The sequence below is a fragment of the Mastomys coucha genome, unplaced genomic scaffold (genome assembly GCF_008632895.1).
Source record: "Mastomys coucha isolate ucsf_1 unplaced genomic scaffold, UCSF_Mcou_1 pScaffold18, whole genome shotgun sequence".
In the NCBI taxonomy this organism is placed as follows: Eukaryota; Metazoa; Chordata; class Mammalia; order Rodentia; family Muridae; genus Mastomys; species Mastomys coucha.
The window spans coordinates 90,226,328-90,242,777 of record NW_022196900.1 but is presented as its reverse complement, the minus strand read 5'-3'; the positions used below and the strand labels follow the sequence as shown (position 1 = coordinate 90,242,777).

The 16,450-nt window shown below is 52.4% G+C and overlaps 1 protein-coding gene across 1 annotated transcript in view; it reads left to right on the top strand.

Moving 5' to 3' along the window:
• The window catches only part of Rps6ka1 (ribosomal protein S6 kinase A1), a 40,786-nt gene that overhangs the window by 12,052 nt on the left and 12,284 nt on the right, over window positions 1-16,450 (top strand). The window contains exons 3-16 of the mRNA XM_031377032.1: window positions 3,532-3,648; window positions 3,878-3,959; window positions 6,016-6,096; window positions 6,281-6,360; window positions 8,196-8,302; window positions 9,155-9,192; window positions 9,841-9,983; window positions 10,357-10,427; window positions 10,669-10,757; window positions 11,684-11,748; window positions 12,011-12,113; window positions 14,618-14,748; window positions 15,922-16,047; window positions 16,260-16,395. Coding sequence (XP_031232892.1) covers window positions 3,532-3,648; window positions 3,878-3,959; window positions 6,016-6,096; window positions 6,281-6,360; window positions 8,196-8,302; window positions 9,155-9,192; window positions 9,841-9,983; window positions 10,357-10,427; window positions 10,669-10,757; window positions 11,684-11,748; window positions 12,011-12,113; window positions 14,618-14,748; window positions 15,922-16,047; window positions 16,260-16,395 — 1,369 coding nt within the window. The remainder of the gene's footprint in view (window positions 1-3,531; window positions 3,649-3,877; window positions 3,960-6,015; window positions 6,097-6,280; window positions 6,361-8,195; window positions 8,303-9,154; window positions 9,193-9,840; window positions 9,984-10,356; window positions 10,428-10,668; window positions 10,758-11,683; window positions 11,749-12,010; window positions 12,114-14,617; window positions 14,749-15,921; window positions 16,048-16,259; window positions 16,396-16,450) is intronic.

Below are 16,450 nucleotides of genomic sequence, written 5' to 3'. Positions count from 1 at the left end.
TTTTTTTCTTCCAGTCCCTTCTGGTACCCTGGTAGCTACAGTGCTTTGTTCCCTATTAATGGGGACAGGCAGGTTGAGGGAATCCCCAGCAGAAGCGCTTGTGGCGAGTCTTCGGCCAGGCTGCCCCTGCCTGAAGAAGCAGGGAGCACTTTGGTGTAGGGGAGGTGTCTTTCACAATTCCACAGGCTATCTACCACAGACTTATCAGAGCCCAGTGAGGAAAGGGAAGGGGAAATGTGGGGTGCGTGAGGGGGCATGTGTTTCTACACTGGGCTGTCTAGAAAGGGTTTCTGATCACCAGGCTGAGTGAATCTGTCTGTTCTAGGGGTGTGTTCGTGTCAGAGAGCTGAAGCCCTGGAGAAAGTTGTAGCCTCGTCTTCCTCTTGGATCCTCTGACTTCTTGTCCATCCCAAGGCTTAGGATTAGTGTGTCTGGACAGAAACAGGACCAGGCAGGCTGCCTGCTCTGTTGGGGAAGGGTTGTCTAAGGTCCTGACTGGGTCAGCCAGACTGGCATTGCAGACTTCTGCCCCCTATGTCCTTGGGGAGCCCCCAGGGTATATATATTTTCAGGTCCTGAATGCCTGTTGTGTGGGCATCTCATGACCTTGTGGCTTAGGTCTGCTTTCCTGTCTTTACTCCCTGGGGGTCAGGAGAGGAAAAAGTATGCACCTTTGGGCTCTCCCTGGGTCCTAACTTGGGGTCTGCAGTGTCCCCTCCTTAGCAGGGTAGCCTAACCCATCTTGAGTTCCTCCTTCCTGCTGAGAGGGAAGTGAGAAGGAGGGGAGCCGAGACCCTGCCTTCTGGGCTAAGAAGGCTAAAAAAAGCAGAAGTTATAGGAGTTACAGGCCCCTCTGGTCACCAGCCTGAGCCCCACCATGCAGACACCAGCCGATTTCCCCAGGGTTGAGAGAGACTCCGGCTTCTGTCCCAGAAAGGTGAGGAAAAGGGTAATTCATCTCCAGAAGTGCCTGTTAGCATGACTCCACAAGGAATAGGTTGGAGGAAGCTCTCTGATCCCTGGAGTTTCCGGGTAGCTGCGTGTGTCCCCAACCGGTCTACTCAGGCAGACAGCTTGGGGTTGAGGAGCAGATCTCAGGATGGGGTGAGCAAGAATTGCTATGTGGCCTTGGCCTATGCATAGTCACCCTCTGGGCCGTGCCTGGGGACTGACTGGCCTACAGTGTTCTGGGATTTGATGGTGCAGTGGAGAGGCCTTTGAGTCTCAGAGTGAAGGCTTGGAATGGGAAGTCCTAGAGTGGTGTGAGAACGGAGAGAGAGGGCGGGCCTGGGGAGGGCAGGAAGTGGGCTCTGGCTAGCTTACCTGCCCACCCTTTCCTGGCACTGACTGTAGGCTGCTGCTGACTACAGTCAGACAGGACCCAGAGGAGGGACTTGGCTCAGGACAGCTCTGTCTCTGGTCTGTCTTGAACCTGAACCTCAGTGTCCTGTTCCCCCAGAGGGGTTAGAAGTTTTAGGGGTATTTGGATGAGAGTACAGTTAAGAGATGGCTCTCTCAACCTCTTCGTCAGCCCCGAGGCTCCCTAGGAACCCCCTAGAAGAGTTTGGGAAGACCTCAGAAGGACGGACCAGCGACTCAGTGCAGCTGCTGGGTACTGAGCGGGGTGGCTTAGCGTCCCTGCTCTGGCCCCACCCTGAGTACTCCAGAAAGAAACTGCAGCCCTGCCCTGCCTCGCCTCATCCTTTCCTGGGGATCCTCCCGTTACCTGCCTCGGTCTGCCCTGGACGCCTGTCAGTCTGAGGAGGTCTCAACTTCTGCCTGGCCCTCTGCTGCCGGACCTCTCTCCTCTCTCTCTCTCTCTCTCTCATTGGTTCTGTCTCCAGTTGATAAGCACCTGTCTTCATGAATTGGGAATGTGATAAGCATTGAGTGGCTTCTTCCTTCTGTCTCTGCATGTTCAGATGAGCCCCTGTAGTCTCTATCGCATAGACATGAGTTCCCTTCTGTATGGTGGATGTGTATTCTTGCCTTTGCCACTGGGTACAGGTCTCCTCCCACCTCTGTGTGTTAATTGTGTGTGCCTGTCTGTTTCTATGTCGGGTAATGGTCCCAGGCTATCTTTTGCCGGCTGCCGATACGTCCTCCCTCCCTGGTGGGTGAATGTATGTATGTTATATACATGTTGTGTGTGTCTGTCTGTCTGTCTTGTCAGATGGGTGTCTGTCCTTGGCTGCCACTACGTGGTAGATGCCTGTCTCCGTCCCCTGGGTACCTCAGCAGGTCCCTGTTATCCAGGACCTATCTGCTTACCTGTTATCCAGGACCTATCTGCTCAGCAGCTGGTTTGATAAGGGGCTTTCTCTTTGTAGGAGGATGAAGGGGAGGGCCAGAGGGGGCAGACCTCAGGCCCCAGGGAGAGAGGGGAGAGAGAAGGGAACAGAGTGAGGGTGGATGGCTGAAGCCAGGGGAAACCACAGGCCCCGTCTGATTGGCTGTCTTCAGCCTGGCCCAGCCCCCACGCCTTCACCCTGCACATCCGCCTTGGGCCCAGCCACCTCCTTGGCAGCCCCAGTGGGTTGTTGCTTGCCCTTGCCATGGTGCCGTGGCCCTGCTGGGCGGATGGAGCAGGACCCCAAGCTGCCCCGTCTGTGGCTCAGGACCCTGCTCCCCTGGCTGCTCAGAAAGCAACGGTCCAGGATCAGCCAGACTCTGCCTGGCCCTGGCTCTGGTCCCCAGCAGGACTCGGTAAGTGTACCCGGATGTCTGGTCCTGGCTTGGCGGTCTGCGCTAGAACAGGTGTTTGGGCAGCCAGTGTGGTCTAAGTTAGCTTTGGACTCTTCTGGCCCTGCTAGAAGATGACTGGACCCTGCCTGGCCTTACTTCCTAGGGAAGTGAGGAGGTATCTCAGTGCTTCAGCGCAAGGCAGGCAGATTGGAGGGCCAAAGAAGAGAGGTCCTCTAACAGCAGTGACCCAATGCTTATCAAGGGAAGTTTGGTAGGGTGTAGCGTTTCTGCCGTAACTTTCAATTGCTCCAGATAGCCACTGAGTGGACTGGGGGATGTCTGGCTGATTCTTGGTTCTCTGTGTACTTCAGTCTTATCCATACAACCAGAGAGTTCATCTCATCTTATCTTGCCTAGCCAAAAAAAAAAAAAAAAAAAAGGCCCAGCTCTACCTCCCCATTATGAGCTCAAACCTTACTTCCTATTGTGGCAAAACCCAAACAGCTGGGGGAGGGGAGCCTTGAGTAGGTCCCTACACCAGACCTAAGCCTTGGGTCAGTGCATCCTGGCCATGCCTGTACCTTCCCTTGTGTCTGCGCAGGCTGAAGCATCCATGCCACAGGAACAGGGCCTCACCTGAGTTGGCACTCTGGTAGTTGGCCTTTGAGACACTGTCGGTACCCATGAGCCTGACAGCTGTTGAGGGAGTGGTCTCTTGCGCCTGTTTTGATCTGGTGGATGGCTTGGATAAGCTGTATGCCATGTTGCCCAGGAAGGGCCTCGAGTCTACAAAAGGGCCCAGGACTACAAAGGGACCCACACCTACCAGCTCTGTCCCTTTGTCAGGATGAGGGTGTCCTCCAGGAGATCTCCATCACACACCATGTCAAGGCTGGCAGTGAGAAGGCTGACCCATCCCAGTTTGAGCTCCTCAAGGTTCTGGGCCAAGGATCCTTTGGCAAAGTAAGTTCGAGGAGGCCCCTGTTGGGAGGGGATCACAGGTCGTGTCTGAGGAGGAATGTCAGGAGTTACCTTGGAATGTACCAAAGGAACAGAGGGCAATGGGGTCAGGGAGAGCTGAAGGTCCACTTGAGGTCCCAGGGACCATCTAGGTCATCGTGGAGGCAGGGAGCCAGTTGGGCCAGCCACCTCCCACGTCGTTCCTGATTTGTCCTGCCCTCTGCCTTCTCAGGTCTTCCTGGTGCGCAAGGTCACCCGGCCTGACAGTGGGCATTTGTATGCCATGAAAGTATTAAAGAAGGCCACGCTGAAAGGTGAGTAAAGAATGCTTCCCTGGAAAGAACTGAGGCTGGGCTTAGGATGAGGGAAAAGGCCAGGCTGCAGGGTCACGGAGCTACCGAGGGGGTGCCTCTGTCTTCAGGAGTCTCTGCGTGGAGATGGAAACAAGCCTCCCTTCAGCTGCCTCCCTCTCCTCCTCCCTCTCCTCCTCCCTCTCCTCCTCCCTCCTCTAAAGCCAAGTTAAAGGCCAGTGCCTAGAAGGAAGTACTGGGGTGCAGAACGCTTGGGGGTGCAAGACTAAGACATCACATTGTTGATGAAGCATCGTTGCTTCGTGATGTTCAGAAAGCCTAAAGGAGACCTCCTTCTCTCTCCCTCTCCCTCCCCTCCCCCCACCCCTGGAAGATTCAGACTATAGAGGGGCATGAGAGAGCCGGGCAGTGGTGGTGCACGCCTTTGATCCCAGCACTCAGGCGGCAGAGGCAGGTGGATCTCTGTGAGTTTGAGGCCAGCCTGGTTCCAGGACAGTCAGAGCTTCACGTGAAAACCTTGTCTCAAAAAAAGCCACAAGAAAGGAGAGGAGGAGGAGGAGGAGGACGACGACATGAGAGAAGAGGCTGGCAGCCTGAGAATGTAGAAGCTGGGAACCCATAAAAGAAGATTGATTGGGGGCAGGTCCACAGAGTTGGATGACAGGTTCAGAAAGGATCCCCAAGCTAAAGTCAAGAATTCTGGGGACTTAGAAAGTAGACGAAGATGGTTAGCACTTGAGGGTCAGTTGATTCTGATTGGTCTGGGAGCCAATATAGCCAGGGATCAGGTAGAGCCCATACTAAGCCCCTGTTGGAGGAAAGGAGGGGCCGGCCTTGATCTGTCCTTGGCCTATCAAAGGTTGTCTGCTGGATGATAGTAGCTTTAGTGTAGGCGACTAGCAGGATCATCCGTCAGGAGGGATTGTGGGAGTCACAGAGGAGGAGAAAGATACAAAGATGTGGTCCCTGCTCTAAGGGGCTCATGGACTGGTGGGAGAGTCTACATGGCCTGGCAGTTGCGTGTAGCCATACCAGGCTTGTGTGCATGGATGTCCAGGCCAAGGAGTTGAGGGGTGGGCTGTGGATTCATAGGGGTCAGATGAGGGGCCTGGGGGCCAGCGCAGGACCTAGGCCTTTAAAGGATGTTAGGAATTTACCAGAACAAAATGGTAAAGTAAGGAAGATCTCCCCCAGAGGGGAGGAGCCATGTCTCTGCGGTGGCTGAAATTTGAGGTGTGTTTGAAAGTGGTTGGATTAGTTAAAATTGCACATGGTCCCTGCCACATCTAGTGAGAGAAATACAAGAATCGAAACAAAATAAGACGTGTCCTGATTGGAAACACCTTCCTTGTGGGACCCCAGAGGTCCTAGCCTCGTCTGCAGGGTAGGGATGCTTCCTGGAGGTCGTAGGGTCTGAACTTAGTCAACCAAAAACCTGTTGGTGGTCAGAATTTTCTTGCGATCTTTGTTTATCCCACCCCCAACCAGACATTCATAAGGCCTGTAATTGAAACGCATGGTAGAGGTGGAAGGATCAGAGTTGGCTACATCAGGACTTGGAGGCAAGCCTGGCCTCCATGAGAGCGTGTCTCAGATAATCCTCCCCAGCAACAAAACAAAAGGAAAAGGAAATTAACCAAGCACGTGAAGGAAGTCTGCTCAGACCCAGAATCACATTTTAGTATTGAGCTTAGGGGTCATTCTGGAGGATGAACAGGGACTTGATAATGTGTGCCGAAGGGGTGCGGAGTCGAAGGCTGGGAACCTCAGAAAATAGGGCACCCTGGGGCACACGCTGCTCAGTGGCTGTGGGGCCTGGTGGTAGATGAGGCTAGACAGGTGGGCAAGATACAAGGACTACGCCTGGACGTCTTCAGGAGACCAAGAGCCAGCTGAGGACCCAGAACATTCTAGGGAGGAAAGAACCAGCTGAGTGTCCCAAGGGTGCTCTCACCCTGGGAGTGCTTGGAAGCCTGAGTGGGAAACCTTACCTAGAGGTAGGCTTTGGGCAGAGGCTACGTTGGGTTTGTTTTAGTGACTTCTTCTCTCCTCTGGCCAGTGCGTGACCGTGTTCGGACCAAGATGGAAAGAGATATCCTAGCTGACGTGAACCACCCATTCGTGGTGAAGCTGCACTATGGTGAGGCCACTGACCCTGCCCAAGTGCCACTTGTCCCCTCAATGTCCACCCTTGCCTATGGCCTGCTGCCTTCCTCATCCCTTGTCTCCCCTCTCACGGGCCTGGCTAAGGAGCCAGGAGTGGAGGCATTTGACACAAGCTGGCACTGGCCCAGCTGATTCGCGTTGGCTTTCTCCTCTCTTAGCTTTCCAGACTGAGGGCAAGCTCTACCTTATTCTGGACTTCCTGCGTGGTGGAGACCTGTTCACACGACTCTCAAAGGAGGTAAGCTAGCATCCTGGGGAGGTAAGAGTCCCATCCCGGGGCCTGTGAAGAACAATGTGGTTCAGGCCTGTAACTTCCTGGCTCTGTTTGACAGAAATGTCACCTGCCCTTGAGAGTTTCTCTCAGGGTGGGCTGAGGATGAGCGGGATGAATATGACAGTGCTGTGATTTCTGGTTGCTAAGGGGATCCCTCAAATGCTTGAGAGAGAGAGTGGCGAGGGTGTGCTGGCCAAGGGGAAGATGAGATCCCAGCCCACCTAAATGCCAAAGACATTAAAGTCCTCGTCATGTCCATACAAAAAGATAACAGTACAAAGGAAGCAGGAGACAAGGACCTGAACCTCGTCTAGAAAACAAGGTCATTAGTGCAATCCAGCCTGTGGAACCAAGCGTGGCCAGGCATTGTGACACAGCTACGTGGGAGGCTGAGGCAGGTGGATTACAAGATTAAAGCCTGCCTGAGCAACTGAAAATCTATATGGCAGGGATGTAAGTCAGTGGTAGAGTGTTTGTCTAGAATACACAAAGACCTGATTCAGACCCTGGGCAAGGGGGAAACTCACACTTTCTAAAGCAGCAACAACAACACCAAGCTTTATACGGGGACACACAGACAGACGTGTGGACACACGTGTGCATTCAAAGGTCAGAGGACGACTTGTAAGAATTGATTATCTGTTTCCACCATATGGGTTCCAAGACTTGGTGCCAAAAGCTTTTACCTCGGAGTCTTACTTTCTCAGAATCCTACTTACTTTTTTTGGGGGGGGGGTTCTTTTGTTTTTGTTTTGTTTTGTTGTTTTGGTTTTTTGAGACAGGGTTTCTCTGTGTAGCCCTGACTGTCCTGGAACTCACTCTGTAGCCCAGGCTGGCCTCAAACTCAGAGATCCACCTGCCTCTGCCTCCCAAGTGCTGGGATTAAAGGTGTGTGCCACCACGGCCCAACTGGAACCATACTTTCAGTATTTAAAACATTAATGCTCAGCCGGGCAGTGGTGGCGACGCCTTTAATCCCAGCACTTGGGAGGCAGAGGCAGGTGATCCCTGAGTTCAAGGCCAGTCTTGTCTTCAGTGCAAGTTCCAAGACAGCCAGGTCTACACAGATAAAACCCTGTCTCGAAAAAAAATAAATAATTATTGCCTAATTAGGCAGTCCATTTTCATGATTCAAAGGAAAGATATTCATGGTAAAGTCTTGTCACTACATGGTCTCTCTACCCCCTGAAAATAACATTTTTTTTATTAGTTCCTTATTTAACCTTCTAACGTTCTATAAGTAAGTTCTATCCAGGTTCTGTCTACGTGTCCTAGCCCTGCTTTCTTACGTGGGAAGTGTTAGTTTCTGCACACCGTCCTGTGCCTGGCCTCTAGTGTCAGTATATCTCAGACTATTCTGCATCAAGATCTGAGCAGACTCTTTTTTTTTTTTTTAAGGTTTATTTATTTATTATTTTATGTAAGTACACTGTAGCTGTCTTTAGTTGCTAGGAATTGAACTCAGGACCTCTTGAAGAGCAGTAAGTGCTCTTACCCACTGAGCCATCTCACCAGGCCCTGAGCAGACTCCTTATTCTGTGTGAAGGCCGCAGAGCTGCCCATCTTCCCACTGGGAGAAGCTGTTTATTCCACTCTTTTATTCCTGGAGAGAAACCGTTTATTCCTATTCTTTGCTGTTTCCAAAGTCTAGCACTGTGAGTGTCTTGTGTATTAGAGAAAGACCCATTGCATTGACTGTATCCCCAGGGTAGACCCTCAACGCCTGACTGCTCAGTAGCCTGGCTCCTGGGGAACAGGGTGAGCCAGCTGATGGGTGTCTCTGTCCCTCCCTGTTGCAGGTTATGTTTACAGAGGAGGATGTGAAGTTTTACCTGGCTGAACTGGCACTGGGCCTGGACCACCTGCACAGCTTGGGCATCATTTACAGAGATCTCAAGCCTGAGAAGTGAGCAGAGCCCCCGCCATACTGCCGGCCTGTCCCTGGGTGCAGGGACTGCTCTTGGGCCCTTTAGAACAGGGCCACTTGGGAGATGGTGTGACACTCCCCAGGAATGTCTCTCTCTCTGGGGCTGTCAGAGGGACTGGTGGTTGGCTCGGATAGTGACTAATAGGAAGTTCACCTTAGGTAATTAGGAACTGCCTGGTCAATACTGCTATTACCAAAGGCTGCAGGGCAACTGTGGGCCTATCCCTTACCACTACCTAACACAATGTGTCACTGGGCATGTTGCTGTTCAAAGATCATTTCTAGTTTCTTTTTTTTTTTTTTTTTTTAAGTCTGGGTTTCTCTGTGTAGACCAGGCCGGCCTCGAACTCACTAAGACCGGCCTGCCTCTGCCTCCCGAGTGCTGGGATTAAAGGGATGCTTTACCATCATGCAGCTCTAAAGATCATTTCTCAATCTGTTCCGTTCATCCTGGGGTTTTCGAATGCTCTGCCTTCCAGTTCTGTCTTTAGAGCTGGAATAGGTTCTGGTGATAGAGTTAGACACACCCCAAGTCAGGCATTAAGGTACTCAGCTATATTACCAACTGCTAAAGAGGCTGAGTCCAGGAATTAGAAGCCAGCCTGTACAATTCAGACCCTGTCCTTGAAAGAAAGAAAAGTTCCCCAGCCATTCAACTCCTTGCGACTAAAGGAGTTATTTTCCTGAGCCTCCATCCTTCCACTTTTCGTTGGGTAGAGCTGGACTGAGCCCTTCTTCTGGGCAGGCCCAAGTCTCTCCATCCCATGGTACCACTAGAACCACCACAGTGCCTGCAGCTAAGGATTCCTGACTCCTGTCTCTCTGTTACAGTATCCTTTTGGATGAGGAGGGCCACATCAAACTCACTGGTGAGTGAAGGATACCTGATCCTCTGGGCTCCGTCTAATAGGTCTCAGCTGATAGCTACTTAGTTCATTGTGCTCCCTGAGACACGATAAAGCCAAAAACTGCCAGGCAGTGGTGGCACACGCCTTTAATCCCAGCGTGTGGCAGAGGCAGGCGGATTTCTGAGTTTGAGGCCAGCCTGGTCTACAGAGTGAGTTCCAGGACAGCCGGGGCTATACAGAGAAACCCTGTCTTAAAAAACAAAAACAAACAAACAAAAAAAAGCCAAAAACCCAGGCCCCTGTTACTTATTTAATTTTTTTGTGTATGGGGTTTGCCTGATTTGTGTCTGTACCTCTGTATGTATGCATTGTCCAAGGAAGCTGGTGCCACCTGCTACTGGTCATTAGCCATATTGTGGGAGCTGGGAATCGAATCTGGGTTGTCTGGAAGAGCAGCCGGTGTTCTTAACTGCTGAGCCATCGCTCCAGGCTCCCTAGGTCTCACTGCAGACATAGCTCCCAGTTACAACTTTGGGCAAATCCACTTGGGCTTCAGCTTTCTCCCGGTATCATAGAAGTGATGCTTGGCGGTGGTCAGAGGAGCTAAGTGTGGTAGCAGTGAACGTGGCAGGGATCCTAAAGATGGCCTCTCTGCCTTTCGCGCTGCAGACTTTGGCTTGAGCAAGGAGGCCATTGACCATGAAAAGAAGGCCTATTCCTTCTGCGGGACAGTGGAATACATGGCCCCTGAGGTTGTCAACCGCCAGGGTCACACCCACAGTGCAGATTGGTGGTCCTATGGGGTGTTGATGGTGAGTGTCCAGGCTTTGGACTCAGTTTCCCCTTATTGAGAAAAGTCATCTCACCCTCCCCTTGTCTCTCAACTATACCCTGTTGCGCCGCCTTTCCTCGGAAGAGCCGTGGGCTTTGGTCCACCTGACTGAAGTGCCACCCTTCACCTAACTTGGGGAACTCTCCTCTGCTTCTTTCGGGCTTCAGTGCTGTTCCTGGAATCTAGGTTGGGATGGGGGCAGAGGCAGACACAGACCCTGCTGCAGCTAGACTGTAAAGTCTAACAGGCCAGCAAGAATCCGGGACTGCAGCAGGGTAGCCTGCGAAGGAGGGGGAGGGGGATGTGGGAGACAGAGACCAAGGCCGCACCTACATGTTTCCTTTTCCCTGCAGTTTGAGATGCTGACGGGCTCCCTGCCCTTTCAGGGGAAGGACCGGAAGGAGACCATGACCTTGATTTTGAAGTAAGCACCAATGCTGGCCCTAGCAAGTTCTTCCTAATCCCACCCCAGCTTCAGGGCCTTTTCCCTGCCTGCAGACCCTTGCTGTCTGCCAGGGCCAGTGAGAGGTGTCCTTAACGTCTTTGGGAGGTGAGCTAGTGGCTGGCTTCTGTAGACTGAGGTGGGAAATCGACCTGGACAAAGGAAAGGGCTCTGGGGCTCCCAGGGTGGGGCTCAGCCCTGATGAGACCTGTGGCTGTTCCAGGGCGAAGCTAGGCATGCCCCAGTTTCTGAGCACAGAAGCCCAGAGCCTCCTACGGGCCCTGTTCAAGAGGAATCCTGCCAATCGGCTTGGTAAGCAACCCCAGCTCAGGGGAGGGGACGTGGCAGTGGAGAACAGAGTACAGCTGCAGCCTAGGCCACAGGGCCACATCTGGGGCTGAAAGGAGCTGTTGTCCTTTGTGTGAGCGGACAATGCCGCTGGCTACCCTATTTTCTGGTTCCATGTATGGTGTTGGGAGGGTGACCTGTGTGTGGGGGGAAGGCAGGAACTGAGTCATCCATACCCCCTCAGGGACAAGGACAGAGGCCCCCACACAGCTTTTCTGCCAAGGTTGCTGGCTCAAGAGAAGGCACATGAGTTTGGGAGTGAGAAAGATTGCTCAGTCCTAGCTGTGTCTGTCCCCACTGCCCGGCACCCAGCAGTTACTGTAAATATTTGCTGAGTGATGGAATACCATTTATGAGCCTGAGCCATGGCAGGTAACTCCACCTTTCTGAGCCCTGGGTTCCTTGTGTCAGTGGAGACAGTGATCCTGGCCTGCCTCCCAGAGTTCTTTGAGTCAGAGAAGGACGTGCCTGTTATACACTGGAGTATACAGTTCTTGCCGAGTTTTTTTGGTTGCTGGCTTTATCTGGATCACAACCAGCTAAGGTCCAGTCCAGGTCCCTGGGTTGAATTGATGAGTGTGTGTCTCTCAGGGATAAAGACGGGAGGGAGTAGAAGAAGAAGGGCAGAGAGGGGGCCTGTGGCGGGAGTGGATGAAGGCCCTTGTTAGATCTCAGAAGAAATCCAGCTTCTGTCAGGGATTGATGCTCGGACAAGTCGCCCATCCTGCCTGGCCCCTCCTTCTTTAGTACCAGCAGAGGCTCTGTAACATAGTAGGCTCCAGGCTTCAGGGTGATGGGGAGCCCAAGCTGCCCTCTACTGTAGCAGTTGGTCCAGAGCTTGGGGGAGAGAATGGGTATCTGAGGTTGGACCTTCATTTGGCTTCTTTCAGGCTCAGGCCCTGATGGGGCAGAGGAAATTAAGAGACATATCTTCTACTCCACCATTGACTGGAATGTGAGTGAATGTGTCCTGCACTCCGTGGCCCTCTGATGGACACGGGAAGGGTGGGGGAGGGACCTCTGCCAACCGTGACCTCAGGTGTGAGAGACAGAAGGTGAGCAGCCCTTAAAGTGCCCTTGGAGGGGTGACCTCATGCCCTTGAAGGCTGCTCTCCTTGCTGTTATCTACTGGGCAGCAGAGCCTCTACTCTCCTTGTGGGGCTGCTAGCCGATTGTGGGGTCACCATGGTGATCAGAGCATATACCCCACCCTGCAGAAGTTGTATCGTCGTGAGATCAAGCCCCCTTTCAAGCCAGCTGTGGCCCAGCCTGATGACACCTTCTACTTTGATACTGAGTTCACATCGCGCACACCCAGGGGTACGTTCCTGACCTGGCTTGTCTGTCTCGGGCTGGGTAGCAGATCTTTGGGGGAACCCTGGGATACAGAGGTGATCGAGGACTCTGGAAGCCCAGGTGTGTGGGCAGACAGGCAGTACCTGGCTCCGTGGGATTCATGCTCCATCCTGACTTCATACTACCCGACTACCTCCCTGGGTGCTGTGGGCTTCTTTGTTTCAAGGTGAGCGACTGAGGTATGGGGGTGGTTTAGGCCACAACAGGGAAGTCAAGACCCCTGCCCCAGGCATCTTGCAGCCCACTGGGATGACAAGACACATCAGGCCTCCACTTACATCAGGCTTGAGGAATCTGACCTGGCAAACCTGTGATGGGGAGACTCTGGCAGAGCAGAGGGGACAGTGCCCACAGGTCAGAGGAGTGTAGGATAGACTTGGCTTCTGATGCTAGGCCTCATTTGCTCGTGTGGAACTTTCGGAGAGTCACAGACCCACTCATTCCCTGGTTGTTGTGGGACGCCAGTGAGCCAGTGAGAGCAGCTTCTAGGAGAGAGCTTGGGAACCCTGACGTCCAGCCAGATCCTGTCAGTGGGTGGGGAGTTAAGTATTAATGTCTTCTGAGAGGGTGGTGGTTCTCTCTGTAGCTTGCACACCATTGTTGACTGGAAGCTCATCACTTCTCAGCTGTCTGTCTTCTCCTTATTTCTCTGCCAAGTCCATACCAGGTCCCTGCTCTGTGTCAGCCATAGTGAGAATGGTGGTGTAGACAGACCCAGGACTGTGAACAAGACAGAACCATGTAGCTCAGGCTGTCGGTGGGAAGGAGATTTTAGAGGGTCAGAGGAGCAACATCAGGTAGCTTTCTTGAGGAAGGGCATATGAGCTTAGCCTTGAATGATGGACAAGGGGTGGGTATTCTAATCCAGGGGAACGGCATGTGTGGTGACGCCTAGACCCTCTTGAGTGTGTGGAGTTCGTGGGAACTGAGTTCCCAAAGGGGACAAAAGAGGCTGAGGCCACATGGATCTTTTTTTCTTTTTTTTTTTTTTTTAAGATTTATTTATTTTATGTGTATGAGTACACTGTAGCTGTACAGATGGCTGTGAGCCATCATGTAGTTGCTGGCAGTTGAGCTCAGGATGGCCTGGCTCGCTCCGGCATAATTCACTGTAATTGTCTTCAGACGCACCAGATCTCATTACGGGTGGTTGTGAGCCACCATGTGGTTGCTGTGATCTGAACTCAGGACCTTTGGAAGAGCAGTCGGTGCTCTTACCCGCTGAGCCATCCCGTCAGCCCGGCCACATGGATCTTACTTGCCAGACTTGGGGGTGGGTGGGGGGATGAGCATTCCCCTGATGAGTGTAGAGCACAGGTAGCCCCAGACTTCATGGTTGGAACTGTCCCTCCAGCTGTGCTGAGAATAGGGGGATGGACCTGAGGTGGGGAGGGTGGGAAGAGGCGCCCTGGCCTGGGCCGAGTGGGAGGTTAGGTGTGAACTCTTAACAGTCCTCACATGCGTGGCAGGACTGGAATGATCTAAGCACATGTTTGTTTGCTTCTATTGTGCTTGTTAATTGACTATTTGGAATTTTTTGAGACAGGATTTCTTTCTGTGGCTCAGGCTGGCTTAGAACTCTCTGTGTAACCCAGACTGGCCTCGATCTAGAGCGGTCCTGAGTCTGCCCTCCGAGGGCTGAGATTGCAGACCTGTGCCGTCATCCACAGCTACGTATTCATTTAGTATGTGGATGAAAAATGGAGTCAGAGGAGACTGGCTCCTCCCAAAGCACGGAGCGGATTTTTATTGTAGACACGAGAGATGGCAGGTGGAGGGAAGAGTCCTGACGGAACATAGCTGGCAGATTAAACTGGACCATGAGAAGGCGGGGGACGAGAGGGTGGCAGAGAATAAGAGAGGAGCCGGTGACCAAGAGGGGTGGCCTGGGCCAAGAGACCAGAGTAGCCAGAATAGCTGAGTTATATAGGATCAGGCTGAGGAAAGCGAAGAGGAAGCCCAGCCCTGGGAGGGAAAGGTTTAGGGTGAGGGTCTGGGTGAGGAGCCCTGGGAGGAGCCACAGGCCCTGAGACTTGTCTCGGGTTTCTTTGAGATCTAACAGTGAATGTGTTTGTATTTCTTTGTGGTGCTGGAAATCATACCTACATTGTACATTGTAGGCAAGTACTATACTACTGAGCTACATGTGTTTACAGACAGGCAAAGGCCTGGGATAGATAAGCCTTAAGCATGCTCCTTCCAGAGCTGCCTGCTAAGGCAGGCCACGATCCCGGCAGTCTCCCTGTCTTGGACTGCAGGGCATCAAGAGTACCCCGTCAGCTGGGCGGTGGTGGCACACGCCTTTAATCTCAGCACTTGGGAGGCAGAGGCAGGCGGATTTCTGAGTTCAAGGCCAGCCTGGTCTGCAGAGTGAGTACCAGGACAGCCAGGGCTACACAGAGAAACCCTGTCTCAAAAAAACAAACAAAAGAAGAGTACCCCTCACACCCACAACCTCTCCTTGACAGATTCACCAGGCATCCCCCCCAGTGCTGGCGCCCATCAGCTGTTCCGTGGCTTCAGCTTCGTGGCCACTGGTCTGATGGAGGATGACGGCAAACCTCGAGCCACTCAGGCCCCCCTACACTCAGTGGTACAGGTGAGGGAGGTGGGCCCTGTTGCTCAGTTGCCACAAATAAAAGAGCTGAGAACACGGGCTCTGGAGCTGGTAGATCAAGCCTCTGGGAGCCAGCCGACCTCCAATCTGGACCCTCCCTGTCCTCATATGTAATCTGCCAATGATTAATTGTTACACAGTCCCTGATACCTGTCTCCAAGTGGCCCTAACTATTGGCTAAAAACAAATAGGAATGGTTTTTTTAGAGATTTATTTATTTATTTTATGTATATGAGTACACACTGTAGCTGTACAGATGGTTGTGAACCTTCATGTGGTTGTTGGGAATTGAATTTTTAGGACCTCTTCTCGCTCTGGTCAACCCCGCTCACTCTGGTCAGCCCCGTTCACTCCAGTCAACCCCGCTTACTCAGTCCCTGCTCTCTCTGGCCCAAAGATTTATTTATTATTATACATTATATATTATACAGCACAGCGGGGTTTTTTTAATCTTTATTATTTTTTTAAGATTTATTTATTTTATGCATATGAGTACACACTGTAGCTGTACAGATGGTTGTGAACCTTCATGTGGTTGTTGGGAATTGAATTTTTAGGACCTCTTCTCGCTCTGGTCAACCCTGCTCACTCTGGTCAGCCCCGTTCACTCCAGTCCCTGCTCTCTCTGGCCCAAAGATTTATTTATTATTATACATTAAGTACACTGTAGCTGTCTTCAGACATGCCAGGAGAGGGCATCAGATCTCAATATAGATGGTTGTGAGCCACCATGTGGTTGCTGGGATTTGAACTCAGGACCTTTGGAAGAGCAGTCGGTGCTCTTACCTGCTGAGCCATCTCACCAGCCCCCAGATAGGAACTTCTTAACATCAGAGCTCATGGCCTGGGCTTAGTTTACGAGTTGACCAGACCCTAGAGAAGACACCAACTCTTGTGCCTGAGTTTCCTCATCTACAATGCCAGAACCTTCCAAAGCAGAGGCCAACGAGTGATGTGAATGTGCCCATTGCAGAGTAAAAATGGAGGCTCAGAAAGGGGCAGATTCCCCACTGAGATCACACAGATCATGTAACACTGAGGCCTTGTGACTTTTCTCTTTTTACCATGCCACCTCTGCCGAGCCAAGGCCTGGTGATGTTAGGGATGACCCTGGCACCATAGCACCCAGGTCAGGCTGACTCGTGTCTTCTGCAGCAACTCCACGGGAAGAACTTGGTTTTCAGTGATGGCTACGTAGTAAAGGAGACGATCGGCGTGGGCTCCTACTCGGTGTGTAAACGCTGTGTCCACAAGGCCACCAACATGGAGTATGCTGTCAAGGTGAGCCCGTGAACCATATCTCGGCTAAGGCTGCTGGGTTGGGGGTGAGGCCAGTGGACCTGTGGCAGTATAGTAGCGAGTGTCTGTGGACAGTGATGGGTGAATGGCTGATTCTCCCTGGCCCTGTAGTGTGGCCTCCGTAACAAACATAGCAGAGGCTCGGGCTATGCGTCTTTGGCCCTGATGTTGCCCTGGCCTCCCATTTTCTTCAGGTCATCGACAAGAGCAAAAGAGATCCCTCAGAAGAGATTGAGATTCTTCTGCGTTATGGGCAGCACCCCAACATCATCACCCTGAAAGATGTGAGTGGGGATGGAATCATCATCAAAGCCAGGTTGGGGCCAGGCGGTGGTGGCGCACGCCTTTAATCCCAGCACTTGGGAGGCAGAGGCAGGTGGATTTC